The sequence below is a fragment of the Juglans regia genome, chromosome 8 (genome assembly GCF_001411555.2).
Source record: "Juglans regia cultivar Chandler chromosome 8, Walnut 2.0, whole genome shotgun sequence".
In the NCBI taxonomy this organism is placed as follows: Eukaryota; Viridiplantae; Streptophyta; class Magnoliopsida; order Fagales; family Juglandaceae; genus Juglans; species Juglans regia.
Genome location: NC_049908.1, coordinates 25030429 through 25052789, shown reverse-complemented (window position 1 = coordinate 25052789; position 22361 = coordinate 25030429). Strand labels below are relative to the sequence as shown.

The 22361-nt window shown below is 33.4% G+C and overlaps 2 protein-coding genes across 2 annotated transcripts; one reads left to right on the top strand and one right to left on the bottom strand.

Moving 5' to 3' along the window:
* Window positions 1-2702: 2702 nt before the first annotated feature.
* Window positions 2703-7336, top strand: LOC109008539 (CDK5RAP1-like protein). The gene is made up of 3 exons (XM_035693407.1): window positions 2703-3046; window positions 3563-4620; window positions 6458-7336. The coding sequence occupies exons 1-3, from the start codon at window positions 2721-2723 to the stop codon at window positions 6970-6972; spliced, it is 1899 nt and encodes a 632-aa protein (XP_035549300.1). The 5' UTR covers window positions 2703-2720; the 3' UTR covers window positions 6973-7336.
* A 928-nt stretch (window positions 7337-8264) lies between these two features.
* Window positions 8265-11766, bottom strand: LOC109008540. Its single transcript, XM_018988664.2, has 3 exons — window positions 11458-11766; window positions 11115-11236; window positions 8265-8684 (listed from the first exon to the last, which is right to left on the bottom strand). Exons 1-3 carry the CDS (start codon window positions 11711-11713, stop codon window positions 8520-8522), a joined length of 543 nt encoding a protein of 180 aa, XP_018844209.2. The 5' UTR covers window positions 11714-11766; the 3' UTR covers window positions 8265-8519.
* Window positions 11767-22361: the final 10595 nt, after the last annotated feature.

Genomic DNA, 22361 nt, shown 5'->3' with positions numbered 1-22361 from the left:
CTGAAGAGCCCTTTCATCACTATGAATATGCAATTCTTGCTAATCAAACTGCCCACTCAAAACTGGTGCATCATCACAACAACTCAAAATGTACCTATAACTTGCATATCTTTCCTTCCCACACAAATAAATTACAATTTTCACTTGTGTCATGCTTTCTTCCCACAAAAGTTAATTACAACAATTAGAATAACTTGCAAGCTTTCTTCCCAGGAAAAAAAAAAATACAATTTTCAACTTGGAAGGCTTTCTTCCCACAAAGTTTCTTAATTGGTATATAACATGCATTCTGGATCTCAAGTTTCTTAATTGGACAGTTATGGAGCTAGGAAATTTTGCTGAATATTCTCTCCACAAAAATTATGTAGTGTCAAATTCCTTGCAAGTACTAAAATTCTTTTCTTCCTATAATTAAGATAAGTGATAGACCATAAAAAGAAAAAGGAATTACACCAGGGTATACATCAAAAGCTTCTAGTCAGGAGATAAGAGTTGTAAAATTCCAGAACCATAGACTAGAAAGGCATAGAGTGGTTGAGATTCAAGGGTACAGTGCATTAGAAAGAAAGTCTTGAGTTCCTGGATGGTCCTTGCTTTGTCTTCAAAGCTTCACTCATTTCTTACGTTTCATATGCACCACATCAAACAAATCAGGCTGATTTTCCCAAGGTCTCACTATGATGGCGACCAACCCATCCCTTCTCGTAGGCTAACAGCTCTATCACCCAACAAGGCATCACCCAACTAAGTCCATATAAACTGAACAGTTTGCTGTAGCATGCTAGCTACCTCTTTCTTATACAGCACCACTTAATCACCATCATGTGTCTCTTCTCAAGTTGTCTAAAGTAAGGATCTTCCCAATTGCAACCGTCCAAACAAAGAAAGCTGCTCTCAAGGTATACTTGCTCCTCCAAATGGACTTCCATGGAAAGGCAATGTTGTCATGGGGAGTAAAACAGAGCTTGAAAAAATAGCTTCAAAACAGAGGAAATTCATCCAATACATTCAAAGCACAATCCAATCTATGATTTCTTACCACACGGTGAAGAAGAAATTAACCCAAGTTTTACATAGCAAAACCAAGATCCCTGACCCATTTTTCCCAAAATTGTTACCATTCAATCACACATATAATAATCTATAATCATAACTAACATGAGTACTATAAATTAAAAATTTACATAAATTTAAGAGCATAGAAAACTTACCAATTCAAGTCCTCAAAGCTTAAGGGTCGGTATATATATATATACCTGTTGGAGGATATGGTTTAAATGGTAGGTGAAAATTAAAAAACAAAAAAATTAACAAGGGATTTACATACCTGAAATTGAGGGAGAAGAAATGAAGTGTAAATAAGAAGTAAAGGAAAATGGAGGCTACGGGTAAGTCTTTCTGGGCGATGTGTCAAACGGAGGGAGCTCAATTCCTACGTGCTCGGTGGCAGTGCAAGCAGCTGCCACTAATTTTTCGGAGGGAGATCATGTGTCCTACAGGCTGCTGTTGTTAAACGGAGGGAGATGTGTCCTGCTGTTGTTATAAAAAATGAAAAACACTCAGTTGTGTCGCCCGACGAAACACTTTAGTGCTTCTGTGTTGTGTTCCCTAAATGAAAAACACTTGGTGCTTCTGTTTTGAGAAACCGAAACCCATTTTTAGACATTTTTAGACATGTTTTCAAGCTTGAAAACAGAGCTTGAAAAAATAGCTTCAAAATAGAGGAAATTCATCAAATACATTCAAAGCACAATCCAATCTATGATTTCTTACCACACGGTGAAGAAGAAGACGAAGACCCGCACGGTAGAGTACTGTGAAGAAGAAGACGAAGACCATTTTACCGGTTTATTTACGACGACGATGACGAAGACTAATGCAGAAGAATATTTCGGAAGAAAATAATCAAACCGATGATTCCCAGTATTTTTCCCACTTTCTTTCAACAATCAAAGCAAGCTCAAAGTTTTTTTATTTTTTTGCCGTGCTCAGAACATTTCGGAAGAAATTTGAAGAAGAAGCTAGCTTCTTTCATCTTTCCCGCATTTCTGCTTCTTTATTTATTGACGTGGCAATTAAACAGTATTATTTTAAGTACCGACTGTGCGCCGTTTGCAACTGCCGACTGCTAGTAATAGAATTGTATTTTAATTAACATATAGTTAATATAATTATAAAATATAAAAAAATTTAAAAATATTATTATTAAAATAATAATATTATATTATTATTTCGATGTATTCAATAGTTAATTCAATATAGGGTTATTTCTACGAAGGTTTTAGATTTATAAAAAATGTGTACTTTTTATCAAATTTTAAAAATAATTTTGATGAAATCAATACCGATACTCTTAGGGTATGTTTGGCAAGTGAGAGTACCTCAAGTATTCTCACTATTATTCTTTACTTTATTATTATTTTTTATCTATTTTTTTACTATTCATTACTTTTCACTTACTTTTTATTACTATTCAATATTTTATTATTACTTTTTTATTATTTTTTTACTACTATTCACAAATATTCTCAATACTTCTCACTATCCAAACGTACCCTGACTTTTCTCGGAAGTTTGTGGGTATTGCAAAATAAATGAATGTGATCCTTGTGCCGGGGTCCAGCATTAAAACCAGAAAGGCCTTGTCCCAGTTCGGCCCATCTCGGCCCACGGTCAGGTCGATTCCCTATCCAATTCCGAGTTAGCCGACTGGCTTGCACATGAATACAAGCTCTCTCTCCTCTTCAATGGCGTCGTCGCTCACGTCGTTCTCCTCGATCTTTGGCCACACTCACTGCGGTCTCCGCCTCAATAAGCTCCACAGTCGATGCCGCTTAGGCCTCAGGGCTCTGCCCCCACCGAAGCCCCAGGCTTCCGTTTCCAGCTGCTTCTGCCACCGCACGTCACGGCCGCTTAGGCAGACCTTTCCCCTCGCTCCCTCCTCCAGAAGCTTCTCGCAATCACATATCTCTGCTCATGAGGGCCCAAGCCTCCGCCACTTCATTGCTCAAGCTGCTCTCACTGCTTCCTCCGAAACCCGACCCGAGTTAGTTATCCCAAACACACGTATTATTACTGAGCATTTCATATATATATATTTGACTTTATTGAGCTTTTTGGCATTATTAGGACTATTAATTCTAGTTCTTTACAATTGGAATTTGATTGTATGGTTATGAATTTCGTTTTGCTAAGCAATTATTCAGTGGCTGCTTTGCTTTCATGTCAATTTTTTAAATGAAGTCCCGACCCTAAGGTGCAAAGTATGTTAGAATTACCACCTGAGTGAATAAATAAACAGAGAGAGAGAGAGAGAGCAAAGCAGTGCTTCGTGCACATAATATGGCATACAATTACAGTGCTTGTACCTTTGCTGTCTGCTATGGTTATTGATTATTTATTTGCACATAGTGTGTTTCTTTGGGGCGGCTTTCTGCATCACCCATATGGACTTCTCAGGGACATTAGCGTGCAGAGCTTCTAATGTTCTTTCTGCACAATTGCAAATTATGCAAACTTATATCTCATACCTCTATGTTTTCTTCTTTACTTATGTGTCTAGCCAATTACCTGCTTCAGAAGTTAGTTCAAGAGGGCGTATCTATCATGAGACTTACGGATGTCAGATGAATATCAATGATATGGAAGTTGTCCTATCTATCATGAAGAATGCTGGATATAGCGAAGTGGTGGGTGTTCCTGAGAGCGCAGAGATTATTTTTATCAACACTTGTGCTATTAGGGACAATGCGGAACAAAGGGTGTGGCAGAGGCTTAACTACTTTTGGTTTCTTAAGAGACACTGGAAGAGCAATGTCGCTATTGGAAGGTCGAGTTCCCAGCGCCCTCCAAAGGTAGTGGTTTTGGGATGTATGGCTGAAAGGTTAAAGGACAAGATACTTGATGCAGACAAGATGGTCGATGTGGTCTGTGGACCTGATGCTTACAGAGACTTGCCAAGATTGTTAGAAGAGGTAGACTATGGTCAGAAGGGGATCAACACTCTTCTTTCACTTGAGGAGACCTATGCAGATATTAGTCCAGTTCGAATCTCAAACAATTCAGTTACTGCTTTTGTTTCAGTGATGAGAGGTTGCAATAATATGTGCTCCTTTTGCATTGTTCCTTTTACAAGAGGCAGGGAGCGGTCGCGTCCAGTAGACTCAATAGTGAGGGAGGTGGGGGAGCTTTGGAATGGAGGAGTTAAAGAGGTAACACTTCTTGGCCAGAATGTAAACAGCTATAATGATGCATCTATTGATGAAAATGAAGTTGAACCGGGGACCAATTGGAGACTTAGTGAAGGATTTTCCAGCATGTCCAAGGTCAGAAAAATGGGTTTACGTTTTTCTGATCTCTTGGATCGACTATCCTCAGAATACCCTGAAATCCGGTTCCGATTCACATCCCCACATCCTAAAGATTTCCCTGATGACTTGCTCTATTTAATGCGAGACAGACCTAATATTTGCAAATGTATCCATTTACCTGCACAAACTGGGAATACCAACGTACTTGAAAGAATGCGTCGGGGATATACGCGAGATGCATACTTAGATCTTGTGCAAAAGATACGGAGAATTATTCCAGAAGTAGGAATTACTAGTGATTTCATATGTGGTAAGTCTTGTTAGATTCTATTTTACATGTGAAAATCACTTTGTTGAACTTTTTTACAAAGAGTGTTAGTAAGTATATGCTTTCAAGGAAATAACACCTTACCATCTCAAACTCTTATTTCTTTTGCAATCTGGTGATTAAATTACCGAAGTTGTCACATAGCATGCTAGTTTGAAACATAAGTTACAATTTACCTGTTATTAAAATCTCACAATTAAGACTGTCAGAAAAGGGAAATGCCTGATCCACCGAAAAAAAATGGCATCAACTACCTTACAAGCTTAGGTGTCTTAATGTGGTACATTAGATTATAAAACTTTATTTTATTATAAAGTAGATTTGACGTACTACATCAAGCCACATTACTTTGTAGATAGTTTTTTATAATTCTCTTTATAGAGTTAGCACTTGTTAGGCAGAAAATAGGTACCATGACACGATCTTGACTGTTGAATCTTAAAGGGAGGGGCTGTAAAGGGAAGTCAAACTTTACCATCTCAAACTATCATTTCTTTTGCAATATGACTATTAAACTATCAAAGTTGTCATTTAGCATCCTCATTTGAAACATTAGTTACAATTTACCCTTCAATAAGATCTGACTCTTAAGATGGACAGAAAATAGGTAACATGACATAATCTAGAAATTTGAATCTTAAGGAAATGGCACATTGTAAAAAGAGTGGTAGTTTGGGAGAGTAAAGTAATAACTGAGTAAATAAGTAGGGGTGTGCAAAATTCCGAAAATTCCGACTCCGTCCGACTTCCGCTCCGACGCCGACTCCGACTGAGTCGGAGTTGTCGGAATTCGGAGTAGCTCCGAATAACTATTCAGAGTCGGAATCGGAGCTCCGACTCTGACTCCGAAATTTTTTTTATATTGAACACTTGCGCTCGAGCGAGGTGTCGAGCGCAAGTCGAGTGCACGTTGTATTGAACATTGGCTCGAGTGATATGTCAAGCGGAAGTCGAGCGAACCTCTCTGGAAGAGTTCTGCTCGAGCGCACATCGAGCGAACCTCTCTGTATGAGTTCTGCTCGAGCGCCACGTCGAACGCACGTCGAGCGAACCTCTCTGGATGGGTTCTGCTCGAGCGCCACGTCGAGCGCACGGAGTTCCGATCGGATGTCGGAGCTCCGACCTTCATTCGGAGTTCCGATCGGAATCGGACTCCGACTCAGTTCGGAGTCGGAGGGGCAAGTTGGCTCCGACTTTTGTCGGAGTCGGAGGTCGGAAACGACAACTCCGATTCCGTCGGAGTCGGAGCCCACCCCTATAAATAAGTGATCATGTTGCAAAAAGAGTTGTAGTATAGAGTGGTAAAGTATAATTCCCTTTTTGTAGGTGTGATTGAGGTTTCAAAATTTTACACCTAAAATACCTTGGACAGACCACATTGTGTGCCCGATCCAGTTATTTAGGATAAAATATAGTAGATGAAGTGATCTCTGCCATCTTCGAATTGAAGCTTGTTCTGTGGACTTTCGTATTTATCTTTACTGCAAAGCAATGCAAGAGGTCGGATCACCAATCACATGACAAGTTGCTATTTTGTTTAATGCTTCCGTAGTTAATCTATTGAACATCAACCAACAATTGTAAATACAGTAATATTCCCATTCTACTGATTGAATGTGATTTTGCTGTTTTTTGTGCTTGAGTAATTGCATGATAAGTACCTCTAAATATAATTATAAAAAGATATCCAGTTATATTAGATGGTCCATTGACATTCCGCAGCCAGAAATTAGAACCCACAATTATTTGCTACCTTTCACGTTGTGAACAGTTAGTCACATACTTAACTGTCCTCTTGATGAATTTATTCCTTTTGCAGGTTTCTGTGGGGAAACAGAGGAGGAACATGAGGACACGCTAAGCCTTATTAAGGCTGTTGGTTATGATATGGCATACATGTTTGCATATAGTATGAGGGAGAAAACCCATGCCCATAGGAATTACATTGATGATGTTCCTGAGGAAGTCAAGCAGAGGCGACTGGCTGAACTGATCGAGGCTTTCCGTGAGAGCACAGGTCAATGTTATGAGTCCCAAATCGGAACAGTCCAACTAGTGTTGGTTGAAGGACCCAATAAGAGAGCTCCAGATACAGAGCTTATTGGCAAGAGTGATAGAGGTCATAGAGTTTCATTTGTTAACCAATCAGTACCATCATGTTCGGATGATAATGTTAACGAGAGACGGAACCCGGTAGTCGGAGATTATGTGGAAGTTCATATATTGAAATCAACGCGAGCGTCACTCTTTGGGGAGGCACTTGCTGTAACCAAATTGAGTTCATTCTACAACAATGTGGCTGAAGAAGCTATTGCTTGTGAAAGCCGAAGTTGACAATTCCCTGGATCTGTTTTTGGATGTGCAATTCTGTCTTCCCCTGAAAGAAATTTACAAGATTATTCTTTCCAACTTTAATAGTGAAGAGGATCAACATCTTTTTTAATAATTTTCATGTCTAGTTACCGGTCGATAGCGCTGTGATGGAAAGCATGTGTAGATTGACAATTGCAATCTGCATTCCATAAACCTTCTTTTTGCTCTTAGGCTTTTGGTTTTTGTATCTTTTCAATGTAATTGCTTATACAGGGAACTATTATTGTAATCTGAGATCAAAGAACTGAAGAAGCAACCCAAGAAATATGCAAGTGTGCTTGTATGTTGTACTGTAAATGTGAGAGTGGATGTGTTCCTGCGCATATTTCAAGATGCTAATACAAGACACATGGGGAGAGTCCACGTTACCCATTGCCGACCTGGGCTTTCCAGTTCTAGCTATTCAACCATAATTCAAATTTCCCTCATCATAGATTTCAGGGATTTAGAGGATGAAGACGTCAACATCTCCTTCGACAACATCATAATAGTTGACTATAGTGTTCATTCCCCAAATTGCATTTGAAGAGTTTACCAATTGGACTATGAAATCGCTTCTTAGCAGACTCCTTGGCTCTGTCAAGGAACATTGGTCAAATTCATTGGACTCGTGCATTTGTATTTGTTTTATATTGTTGCATTTCTGTAATGAAATTTTTGTTGAAGCCTCCACCCCTTCCAAGTCTCATTTGGTTAAGCTTATATGAGATGAAATTAAATGTTTTATTGAAAGTTAAATAAAATATTATTATAATATAAATCTTTAATATTATTTTTATTTTAAAATTAAAAAAATATAATAATTATATGAGACAAAATAAAACCGACCCTAAATTTCTGTGCCTAATTTAATGAAGGAATGGTTAAGTAGTAAGTTACCACTTAGTATATTTTTTTTTTCCTTTTTATTTTTTTAAGCTTAGAAGTTCCGACACTTTGTCCCGATAGTGTTAAAAAAAAAAAATTTAAATCATTTGTTTTAGTATTTTCTTTTAAAAAAATACTAAATAAATACACAAATGCTTTAGGGGAAAAAAAAACATTGATCGGTACAAAATGTCGGTACACTTTGTCGGAGAGAATATCATTTTCTATTTTTTTTAATATTTAGAAAAAGGTCAAAAAATACACAAAGAACCCGATGAACTAGTGGTAACTTTGAGAGGTTGAGTAGCAACACCATTTTAACGAAATCTTGTTTAGAAGGGGGAAAAAGCACGCGGAGAGGGAATTGGGGAAGACAGCCAATAGAGTTGCCCAATGCCCATGCCAAAGTATAAACTCCAAAGAGTCCAATTCTACAATTGAAAAATGTGCATAACAGACCACTGTATATGTTAAGAACGGCTAAATACTGAGAAATTGAGCACAGGCTCACCTATCTAACAACAGATAGGAGAGAACAACATAGGAGCTGAAAGAAACTAATTTGACAAATGCAGTCGAGAATGGGTAAAAAGCTAGAAAGCAAGAAACATCATCTGCATTTGAGGTCCTGCGGATGAATTTTAAGCCATGGATTTTTTCTTCTCTTCCTCGAGCTGCTGCAGCTCTGCCAGTCTTTGAGCCCATGCTCTTTCCCTTGCCACGGCAGCCATTTTACGCTCTACCCTCTTTATAATTTTCTTCCTATTAGCCTCTTGCAACTGAGCCTTTCGTTTCTTTTTTTCTGACTGCACATGCCCAAATTCAAGATGGCATTCAAATAAAAAAAAAAATTCAACTATACAATGAAGTAATTTACATCTAATGTTAGCACACAAAAATGTACATTCGAGAGACTTCTGCAATTGGACCTGGGGAAAAAATGTCAAAGTATCAAAAAAATTTGTTGTTCAAAAGTAGAGAGGATATATCCATCTCATAGTAGGGATTGTCTCCAGCAAATTATAGGTCCAACAGCGATTGCTGGTATAATGTAAGTTTTACCTGACAGAAAAACACGTTATAAGGGACCATTAAAAACCACCTTTGGACTTCCCGAATTACTTTATATTTTTATTGGCACCGGGTGTCCAAGAACAAAGTCCCGACTAATCCCACGGTGCACATGCCCTCAGCACGGAGTTTCCCACAAGTGTACCGCGAGTAATTCAAGGGAAAATTCTTCTCGTCTGATTGCATCTAGAAATTGTTTAAAACCTAATAGGATCCAAACCTTAGACCTAGAGGGAGTATACCACCAAGACCAAGGTCCTTACCACTTGAGCCAACCCCTAAGGATTCCTAAATTATTTCATCTTTCCCAAATGAGTTAATATTTGAAGAGTCAACAACATTAAAGAACACAGCCCCGTTTGGTTGTTAAACTCATCTAAGTTCAACTCAGTTCAATCTAATTTTAAGTTAAGTCTAACATCCAAATACCTAACTCTCAAATTACTAAACTCATCTCAACTCAAAACCTCTTTACACATGGGACTCACAACCTTTTGCAATTCAACATTTCTTTGCACGTGGGACTAACAACCTTTTTCTACTTCTCATAAATACATCTAAACTCATCTTAACATCCAAACACATTTAAACTCATTTTAAGTGGATCTAGGGGTGTAACCGGTCCGGTCCGGTCCGGTTTTGGACAAAATTTAGGACCGAACCGGTATGTACCGGTTTTATATTTTTCAAAACCGATTACGCCCCGATTACCCTCCTAAACCGGTACTTCCGGTTTTACCGGTTTCCGGTCCGGTCCGGTCCGGTTTTCTCGTTTTTTTTAAATGTAAAAAATATATAATAAAGTATTAATTCTTATTATAAAATGTTATTAATAATTTAATATATATATATCATGCTTAAAGCATATGATCAATTAAATTTTCATTTTTAAGATTAAACTTTTATTTTATAAATTATAACAACATTATCTTATATATAATTATATTAATAACATATGATCAAATAAATTACAAATATTCATATTTAAGATAAACATTTTATATTATTATTTATAAATTATAATATGAAATTTTTTCATATATGATATATAATTATATATATTATATATAAAAATTTAACATATAATTATATATTATATATATAAATATTTTATATAATATATAAAATTAATTTTTATATTTTTTTTTTCAACCGGTCCGGTCCGGTCCCGGAAACTACGGAACCGGAACCGGACCGGAACCGGCCGGTTTTCATAAAATAGGAACCGGTTCCGGACCGGACCGGTTCAAAACCGGACCAACCGGTCCGGTTCGATCCGGTCCGGACCGGTTTTCCGGTTTCCCGGTTTAAATTTACACCCCTAAGTGGATCCCACAAAACTCACTCTACTATCTCACCTCACTACTATTCATAAAGAACTCAACTTAACTCAGCTCAGTTCAAAATTAAAACGCAGCTTACTAAAAGACATTTACAGAACAAGAAATCTGATATCTTTCATTTTCATTTTTGATAAATAAATCTGATATCTTTTCATTATGCATATTTATATCTTGATAAAGGCTCTGAATGGGTGGGCATGACTATTACGGAATACTTATCAGCACACTATTAGGGGAAAATAAATTGAGTTAACTGAGAGAAGCTAAGCATTCATGGAGTCAAAAAGTCCACATTTATCATAGATTCATATATTTCAAACATTCATACTCCCCATGATATATGTTAAATTGATTCCGTGATGGTATACTGTTCCCATATTACAAATACTGGTAAAAATGTTGAGGAGTTAAGTAAGAGAAGTCAAGCATACACACACCTATTGCATCAGCATGATTGGCAAGAGCATGACTGATGAATTGAAAATCCAATACGATCACTGGAGCATTCATAGTTCTGTAATGTTTGCTAATCCTGATAAGTGAATCTTCATTTCAAGCTTCGGTTGCGTTACTGCTTAATGATTATGGGGGGATTATATCGATAATATGGTACGTTAGAGCACAATAGATTCCTAATTGTCTTCTCCAATCAAATCAATTATTTGCTTTATCTAGCTAAAAACCGAACCTATCCAAGGTGATACTTCCAGAGTTAAATCAAACCCAATTGAACAACGAACAAAAACAAAAACGACAAGGAGAAATTCCCATAGTATTTAGAAGGAACCAGATCTTCCTTCAGGATTTTCACAAAATACGCACCAGTATAAACGCGCGGTGCTGCTTTATGCGCTTTTTCTCGTTCCTTCTTTTTACACTGCCTTCGTTGGGACTACTCGGAGGTATCCGTTCGCCTGGTGTGTACTGAACCCAAGCATACGGCCCTGCATTCTTCAACTAATTATAAGCCATTCAGGCTGTCAATTCTGAATAATCACATCCACCAAATGCAGTTAAATCGTGAAATTCATTTTCCGAAAACGCTAATCTCACAAAACCGCAAAGTTCGTGAAAACGCACGCTTTTCCAAGTTTGGTTGCCGAGAAAGATGCGAAGAAAAATAAACTGTAAAAGAAGCGCTAGTATTGGAGAGATAGGGATGAACCTGGAGGTTTCAAGCTGGCTCTTTTGCGACGAGACCTATCGCTGGGCCGTCTCTTTGGAAACCTAGCGTCCGTCAAGCTGTGAAGATGGTTCGAGATCGGAAACCACGGGGCTAAGCGGTGAAGGGGGCCAATGAAAACAGACTCGGGGGATGTGAAAGTGGCAGGAAACGGCGTCGTAGTGACGCGAGTGGAGGTACGAGAAATCACAGTTCTCGATAGCGGTCGAATTAGGGTTCTCAAAGATCCAAATCCCATCTCTCCCTTCCTTTGTTCCGGTTCTAATGGCTGCGGAAGTAGCTCTACTTTTACCGACTAATACCTCGAAGAAGATGGGCGGAATTCTCTCCTGAGCCAGACAGTATGGGCCCTCACAATTGGGCTACATTGAAAGCCCAAAATACACAGTGTTCTTATGCTCTTGGGCTCACTTGCCAAATCACAAGTGCTCAAATAATGTGCAACCAAAGTAAAAGCCCAAAATTATGGGCCAGCAAGGAGTGACCCTTCAATTTAGGCCTAGTTTGTTTTTAGAAAACATCTCATCTTATCTCATCTAATCATTATAACTTTCTCAACTTTCAATACAAAATAAAATAAATAATTCAACTTCAAATATCAAAACAAAAATAATATTAAAAAGTATATTCTAACAATAATTTATTCAACTTTTTAATTTTAATCTCAACTTATCTCATCCTATCTGCAAAAACAAATGAGTCAATCCGTCGCTATAAAAAAAGAAATGGTAGATCTATAAAGAAGAAAACAAAAACTCTATGTGCAGTCATTTTTATATATTTTTTGCTCATTCTATTGGTGTGATTGGCTACATCACTTTTTTTTTAATATAACATAACTGTTTTAGTCAATCACATAAGTGGAGTGCACAAGAAATAAGCAAAAATGACTATAAGTAATAGAACTAAAAAAAAATTATAAAAATTTATATTTCACGTAAGGTAATATTTACATCAAAATCATATCAAGTCAGTCATGTGTAAAATAATTTTTTGTAATTTTTTTATAGAACAAAATGAATATAACATATTTGATATCAAATTGTAAATTTTTTATTTTTTAATTATCTGTATAGATAGTATATATTAAAAGAGAAAGAGGGCATAGCTCAGTTATTACAGCAAAAAATGGAGAAGAGCTGAGCTGATTGAAAGCTAAAGAAGGTCGGTCTTAGCTAAAACTAAAGTATGAAAAAGCAGAGAATAATGGCCTGTGGCTGTGGGGGCACACCTCAAATTGTCAGACCGACCAACTAAAGAGCATCATCCTCCAAAACATGAAACAACAAAAGGAAATGTATGTGCAGCACTACTCATTATTAAAGTATCTTATGAAAGGAAAATACAAAATGGTGTCCCAAAATAACCGATGTTGCTTTTTTTTTTTTTTAATTAAAGTGATTTTTAATGAGTTTCTGAATGTTTTTAAATGTTTAAACTTTAAATATGTTTAAAAATATTTAATAAAAAATATAATTACACTTATAAATACAATGCAGAGCACCTTTCTCGATCTCCAAGCATTGTCCCTTGTGAAAATGGAGTTGGAATCTTGGAAAATCTTTAGGGTTTTGTATTAGAGTAATGCTACATATAGTCATAGAGTACGCAAATGTCATGCAATCGCTTTGAAAAGAGTGGGATCTATTATTAAAAAATTAATTTCTTTTTATATGAGTCCCTTATTTATTCATTTTTTTAAGTGATTACACGACGTTTGTGTACTCATGTCATTTCTTTTGATACTAGTACTAGTACTAGTGAACAAAACGAACACGTTATAGGCTTCTCTATCTATGCATTAATTAAATGTGTATGGAGTTGGAATCTTGGAAAATCTTTTAGTGTTTTGTATTAGAGTAATGCTACATACAGTCATAGAATGCACAAGCATTATGCAGGCGTTTTAAAAAGAGTAGGGTTTATTATTAAAAAATTAATTTATTTTCATATGAATTCCTTATTTCTTTATTTTTTTTAAATGATTATACAGTATTTATACACTCACAACTATAACTATAATTTCTCTTTCTCTTTATCCTAGTACTAGTGAACAAAACGAACACGTTATGGGCCTCTCTATGTATGCATTAATTAAATGTGTTTGGGATGGACCAGGTTGCCTCAATCTTTGATCACACGCAATTTTTAATGCAGAAAAACCTACTCTTTTGAGTGGGCACCGACAGAATATAGCATAACATTATTGCTATAAATGCCAAATTACGTTCTATTTATGCAAACAAAATAAAAGATTTTGGGGGATATTTTTTTATTTAAAAAAAGATATATTAATGTATGCGGGTGTTATATATATGTATATATATATATATACACTTTTTTAGATATAATTACTTGCTTGCTTTTGGGGCTTAACATAATTATAAACTGTACGAGGAGACCTTTACTTGTTGACCTCTTTTTATTGGGGGGCGTGTTAAACTTTTTAATGATAAAACTAAAATAAGATCTATATGTCCAATACTCTATTCACTGCCTTCGATTGTATTTAAATGTTAAATTGAATTGAATTAAATTAAATTTTTTATAGAGTAAATTAAGATGGTAAAATGAGTTTTATAGATTCTATTTGAGAGGAGTTTAAATGTATTTATAAAAAGTTAAAAAAAATTATAAATCTCACGTGTAAAGATGTGTTGAGTTAAAAAAAGTTATAGGTCTCACATGTAAAGAAGTTTTGAGTTGAGATGAGTTTAGTAATTTAAGAGTTCGATATTTAAATATTAAAAGACGTCTAAATCTAAATCGAGCTCAGCTGAACTGAGTGCAGTCAAAAAACTGAACGAGCTCTCAATCAATGTTGCAAAATGGATTTACATACTTATTCTTACACTTGTATTTGTCAGTGTTTCATGCTCTTCTTTTTTTGTTTCTTTAAGCTAATTGCAGAGTGGGAAAGATTACAAATTTGAAGTTGTTGGATCTAAATTAGGCCTTTCAATGAAATACGGTACTTGAACAGAATTAGAAGAATTTTTTCATGTAAACCCAAAAACAGAGAGAGAGAGAGAGGTGAGATATTCATTATTCAATCACTTGTATTACAAGTGTGAAGGAATCGTTGAAGGTTCTAGAGAAGGGTAGATAAAAAGAGCAATAGAGAGAGAGAGAGAGAGAGAGAGAGAGAGAGAGAGAGCATCTCAAGCCCTCAAAAAGTGTGAGAAAAAGTTGTCACGAAAATAATGATGGGGGGGAGAGGGAGCTCAAAAGGTTCACCATTTGAGTAAATCGTGTCAATGAAGAATTGGGGCTTCCAAAGGGAGTATCCAAGTCCTAAAAGAGAATCAAATTCACCCCTTTTTGCAGGTGTTGATTTTCCTTTTACCAGTGATTAGAGAGCATATTTACCCATAAAGTCCATGTGCTAATTCATCATTGCTTTAATAAGTCTTACCTAGTAAACCCTCTTTTTCCCCCTTTTTGCCATGAGGCACATGGCACCAAGAACTAAGAAGAATTATGGTGGGACATCTCACATATATTGCTATATATTTCCTCATAAAAGAAAAAAATATATATATATATATAGCTATATAATTAATTTATTTTATTAGGTGTGTAACTAATAGTCATGCCTACCTAGGTATATAAGGAGTTCCTCTATTGTGTTTTTTTTTTTTTTCTCTCAAAGATATATTTATAAGTCTCATTTTTTTTTAAACCCGACATACAGTTGATGTGGAAACCTTCCGTATCAATTATATTAAAAAATGATTGGTATTTTGATTTTTTCTTAAAGTTGTAATGGGCTCTAAAACAAATGACGTGTTGACGTATCAGTTTGTGTGTAGCAAAACTTAAGTGAAAATGTATGGATAAGTATATGGATTCGAAAATAGTGAATTTTCTTCTTCCTTTTTTTTAAGCATAGAGTTGTTGAAACAATGTAGGGGTGAGTGACGTGTAAAAGGGCATCCCTTATTATATTTGAATGTGATTGGTGAACATCCTCAACTACCCTTTTAATGTAATGAATATCAAAATCACTACATAATTAAACAACTATAACATGTATGTGGGTGGTATATGTACTTTTTATAGCATGCATGGGTCCTAAAATGGTATAAAAATCTTCCTTAATCATGCTGATGTATGCTGATCAAGCTCTTAATAATCTCTCTTATTCGACCTTGTTACCCTTTTGAATGACAAAACCAGAAACAAAATTATAAGAGCCTGCGATTGCGATTGCATGCATGCATGCCCAATCTCTTTGTCATGAATAATATAATGTTCTATATAGACATTATAAGAAAACTGCTTATTTGTGATCAGTTATTTTCTACCAAAATGACCATTTCTTGTTAAAATGAATCTGTTCTCATCGCAAATAATCATTATCATCACAAATAATCCGTCACAAATACTCGTTTTTCTTGTAGTGTGGCTTTATAAGTTAAGCATTGTGATTAAGCAGCATAATATATATTCTGATCTCCCAAACCTAAACAAAAGCTTTTAGTAATGGTGGCAAACAAAGGGTTTTGTCAAGTCCTGATCTTGTTGATTATGGCCTGCCAAAATTAGGTTAAAAAAAAGAAAAGAAAGGAAAGGAATCCAATCCAATCCACTTTACAAGAGTGGTGTTGTTGAAGGAACATAAAGAAATCATATATACCAAAAAGAAAAGGAAAAGAAAAAAAAAAAAAGCAATAAAGGGCCACAATCTCAGGACCCGAAGTGTGAAGGCTGTCAAACAAAGTAATTATGGGGCTGAAAACGTGTAACCTTTGAGTAAGTCGTGTAAATGAAGGCATGCATTGCATTGCATGCCCTCCGCAACTCAAGCCTCGGGGCAGCATCTAGTGAATCAATTCCGCTTGCCTATCACCAAAATTGAGCTAACAAGTTTGGTAACATCAAGTCATGAGCTTAAGGTTGATCTGAGGGACACTAAGGTCCTGTTTGGATGTTGAGTTGAATTCTTTATGAATAATAATGAGTTGAGATAATAGAGTGAGTTTAATGAGACCTACTTAAAATGAGTTTAGATATTTTTAGATGTTAATATGAGTTAAGATTTATTTACGAGAAGTTGAAAAATATTGTGGGTCCCACGTATAAAAAATTTTTGAATTGAGACGAGTTTACTAATTTGAGAGTTATGTATTTAGATGTTAGACTCAATTTAAAATTAGACTGAATTGAGTTGATCTGAGTTATGTTCAAATTCCAAACGGGATCTGAGGAGATGAGATTTGTGTCTATTTTTTTTATAGAAATATTTAAATTACAAAGATTACATAAAAATAAATACACAAAGTGACCTAATAATGCTCGACTTTGCCTATGATTCAAGATTGTCTCGAGGGAATCAATTGTATTGATATGTACTTTCATACCAAAATAATTACAATTTATCTGTAACCTATATAATTTCTAAAGGCAAAAGATTTCCTACCATTCTAATATCACTTTTCGAATAAAAATAAATAAATAATCACCATCTTATTAATTGAAGCTATTGAATACTTTTTATATCCCATAATTTTTTGTTATTTGTAGTATTACCTTTTGGCCCTTTTGTAATATTAATGATGGTATTATACTCTATTTTTTAAAATTTCAATACAAAATATAATAAATAATTCAACATTTTCAAATATCAAAATAACAATAATATTAAAAAATAATATTCTAACAATATTTTATCATCTCAACTTAAATTAATTCAACTCAGTTTAATATCTAAATGCAACTTTAAGCTACTTATCTAGGTAGTTAAATGTTGTACCACTTTCACTTTATTTCTTGTTAAATTATGATAATGTGTTAAAATACACATCTGATTTCGATTTTATTTTTGGATCATCTTTTTTTTTAAACCCTTTTTTAGATCAAGACATATTATAATTTTAATAAAAATATATATTCACACACAATATCATATAAACCGATTTTATAAAAAAAAAAAAATGAGAATTGCATTAACTTATGTTGTAAATTAGAAATTAAGTAATAATTTTAATAGTTTGGTGGTTATATTATAATATGAATAGAAATTAATTTAAGAGGTAAAGTATTATTTATTTTAAGTGCAATATTAGTTGCCAGAAACTAATAATTATTTTTTTAAAATGCAATATGTCATTCAACAAAATATATATGCACACTTTCAATTTCAAAAAGACCGTACCCAACCCGTAGGTTCTATACATGATGGGCTTGACGGGAAACTTCCTTCAAATGACGTTTTAACTTTTAAGAGGAAAGAGGATGGAAATCACGTTTTAACGGGAAATCTTTACCAAAAAAATAAAAAAAAAAAAACCATCATTTTCATTCTTCAACTTATAATGGACTTATAGCGTTCCAAAGAGACTCAGGGCAGGTTTGGAGGTGAGATAAGAATTTTATATTTTATTTTAATGTTTAAAATATTATATTTTAGTATTATTAATATATTATAATTTAAAATTTTTAAATTAAAATTTAAAAAAATTAAATTGTTTATTATATTTTGTATGAAGACTTGAAAAATGTGTAATAATGATATGAGATAAGATGAGAATTTTATATCTCATTCCACTCCCCAAACCTGCCCTCAGTCACTCAAGTCATATATATGTGTCTATACTCTAAGGCTCGGTTTGATTTGCCAACATCTTTTGGATCAATTGGTAATACATTGATTTCTCACTAAAAGAATCAAGGATAGAATCTTCCCTTCCTCATGTATACAAAAAAAGGCTCGGTTTAGCCTCTCAATCTATCTCACATTATCTCATTTCATTATTATAATTTTATTAAATTTCTACATAAAATATAATAAACAATTCAATTTTTTTTAAATCTAAAATAATAATAATATTATAAAATAATATTCTAACAATATTTTAATCAACTTCTAACTCTCATCTCAATTTATCTCGTCTCAACTCACTATCCAAACGTAACTAAAACAACGTCAAGAGTTTAAGAATGAGAGATTATAATACCTCATACTAAGTGATAATATTAGATGATGTATGAAATTTCACATTATTTAAGAATGATAATTTATTACTATTTGTAATAGTTTTAATATAATTCTAATTATATTATTGACTAATTTTTTTGAAATATAGGTCTAGATATACCTTGAAACTTTCCTTAAGGCGTTACGTATCTCTATGAAACTAGACAAAGACAAATGGAAGGCAGGGGCATGGTTCCCAAACAAACTTGGAAACTTCCCCTTCCCCTACCAATTTTAGGAGAAGTGCTACTTTAAAAAAAAAACAAGAAAAACAAAGAACTCATCTTTTAGATTTTAAATAAATTAAAAAACATCTCTATTAATTAACCTATAAAAGAGAAAAACTGAATCTTCTCAAAACAAATTTGAAAAAAAATTAAAAAAAAAAAAAGAATTTTCTTTTCTTTTGTTTTTATTTTTATTTTTATTTTTATTTTTATTTTTATTTTTTATGGTACCTAATTCATTTGATATGAGAGACTTCATTATTAAAATGATTATTATAAAAACTCATTGTCTGTTAATAGAACAAAAAATCTTTACAACCTCTTAACACTCCACACTCTACATTATTTTTAATTTTTATTATTTTTTTCTTTTATCAAATATTTATTATATGAATAATGAATATAAAATTTGAAATAATTTAAAAAAAATAAACTCAAAAAAAAATTTAAAAATATTAAAAATTTAAAAAAATGTGAAATGTAGAGTTTAGTAGAAGTTGTATAGAAAAACTCTACTTAAAATAATATTATAATTAGACAGTTAAAGTATCATGAGTAAAATTTTATATGAAGAGAAATATTAGAATCATAAAATTTTTTTATAAAAATAAATTTATAAATTGACGAGATTTTATGTAATATATAATATTTATATTATAATAAATTAATTTTATAATTTGATATCTTATGTCAAGAAATATTAATTTGTAAATTTATTTATATATTTATTTTTAATTAAAAAGTTCTATGAAATGACAAGGAATTTTTCATTTTTATAAGAATAAGATTTTCATGTTTTTGTTTTTTATGCTGACGTGGGACGAGTTGGATTCTCAGTTGGCCAAAGAGAATTAACTCAACGGTATATGTTGTATCCACCGGACCACCGACGTTCGCGACAGGAGGATCTCGAGCGGTGGGAAAAGGCAATCATGCACGCCACGTGCACCGTCGCTTTTATTTTCTTTTTTGTAGGTCCCCCCATTCAACTACCACACTTGTGGTGCCCACCATCTGTCACGTGGACCATCCCACATCCCAGCCAATCAGATCACGCGGTGGCAGCACTCGTGGCTCTCGATACCTTCTGATAATCTTGTCGAATCCCCCAGCCCACAACTTCTACTGCCACTCTCTCAATGTCTTTTTTGATGTCTGTATGTTGTTTGATGTGTCTGTATGTTGTTTGGTGACTCTCATTTACTTTAAAAAATAAATAAATAATAAATAAATAAATTATAATTATAATTATAAATATATAAATATCGTATAATTATTTTAATAAATAAATAAATAAATATGAGATATATATAAAAAAAATTATTTAATTATATATGATTTCTCATATGTATCTCCACAATACCCGATCCACTCGGGTACTGTCGATTGCCTGCCCCTTGGTTCTTGCAAAATACTCGACCGAATCCTGTCAATCGGCCCGACCAAACCATAAAGACAGCGAAATAATAAATAGTAGAGTCCACCAATCTTATCTTATTTATTAACTTATGGATGGTGCTACACTACTTCTTAAATGAATTGATGGGGGCATTTATGTACTTCAATGGAACCAATTTAGATCTCCTCAATCATTCTAGAAAAGTACGGATGTAGAGTGCAAACTATCATATTATTTAAATAATAATATTTGATTTGTGAGATTTAAATTTTAAAATTTATTTTTTAAATTAAATTATATCACATAAACACTTTATTAAACGTGATTTACACATTGACTTGATAATAAAACTTTTCATTATTTTAAGATTGAATTATGTATTTTGAAGTTAAAAAAAAAAAAATTAACAGTACCATCCATATTATTTCGGAAGTTTCATAAAACCCTAATCCCACGACTCCAATTTAGAGGAATATGAAAAAAGATACCAAATCATGGGGATACACTAAATGTCATGACATTATGTTGTGTTGTCTGTAAATAGTGAAACCTATGTATGTGTATGAGTTTTGCTATTCATCATCTCTACACATCATACTTTTTTTTTTGTCCTTAAACTAATTGAAAATTTTCTACTTTATCATCCATACATCACATATTTAGTAGGAGAAAAAAAAATAAAGATAAATGTGGTGTGTGGGGATAATGAATAGAATTCTTCATATGTATATATATATGTATATGACGATGATGATAATGATGATCGATATTATAAGAAAATTATTTATTTGTAACCAGTTATTTTTGATAAAAATGATTATTTTCTATTAAAAATAATCTGTTTTCGTCATAAATAGTCATTATCGTCGTAAATAATCTGTCACAAATACTTGTTTTTCTTATAGTATAAATGTTGTAGAGTTATTTTACTGAGCAGACCTATACTACACATCTATTAAGAAAAAAAATAAAAATAAAAAAAAATAAAAGCAAATGTACATGTGAGTAGTGTAGGTTTGTTAAGAAGAATTTTTAGAATTTTTCGAATGTGGCATTATTGTGTGCATGAGGAGTAGACCTAACTTTACCTAACACAAAAATGACATAACACAAGGGGGGTCACTGTCAGATTGCAATGAGAAAATGCGGTGGAATTAATAAATAAAGATACAGCACACGCAAGGTGTCATGACTCATGATACAACACGAGGTTCCAGAATTGTAAGACGGTTCATGAATTTCTATATGCTGTGCAAAACCTCTAGAAAAGAGTACTCCTGCACCCACTTGCATCCATTTCCACATCTCCGTCTTTTAAAAAAAAATTGACGTGATTTGATATGATTTTTTAAATTATAAAATTATTTTTATTATAAAATAAATCTAATAAATTAAATCAAATCAAATTATTTTGATGTAATTTATTTATTGATATACCCGTCCTCTTATTTTAAACTTTTGTAACACTTTTACTATACATTATATTATTATTTTTTTAGTATATCTTATTTTTTTTTTTTTAAAGTGTACTTCGGACCAAGTAATTATATTTAATTAATTAGGGGGTGAGATTTATGATGACTGCGTGACCTAATTGTAGACCTGTAGAAACCGAAATCTGCGCAAAGAAAATAGTGGTCAGATTAGGCGGAGTGGAGTGGTCCCACTGTCGTAGGGTTTCCCGTTCCTTAATTTCCGTCATTCTCGCCGCTGGACCCTATACAAAAGAGACGAAAAGGTAAAAGGAACGTTGCTTGAGTTTGGTTCATTAGCCCACATAACATGCCCATGTGGGGGTATACATATACATATAATATATATATCTATTATATTATAATAAATAATTATCTAATTAAAAATAGTCATTTTTGTTAACTTTTTTTATTTTTTGGTTAAGTCTGTTAAATCATATTTTATCAAAATATCTTTAAAACTTCCTTATAAGTCCGTTAAATCATATTTTTCGTTAACCATTTAATGTATAATTTCCTTATAAAATTTAATGAAAGATAATATTTTATCAAAAGATCATTAAAACTCTTGATCATTTGACGTGTAACTTCTTTGTAGAATTTAATGAAGAATTATGTTTTATCAAAAAGTCTTTAAGACCCTTTATTATTTGACGTATAACTCCATTATAGAATTTAATGAAGAATCATGTCTTACCAAAAGGCTATTAATAGTCCTGCGGTTAGATACTTTGTTGAAATTTAGATTTTTTTTAATCTTTATTTTTTGTCTTTTTTTAATCTTATATTTTCTTTTCTCAGATAAATAA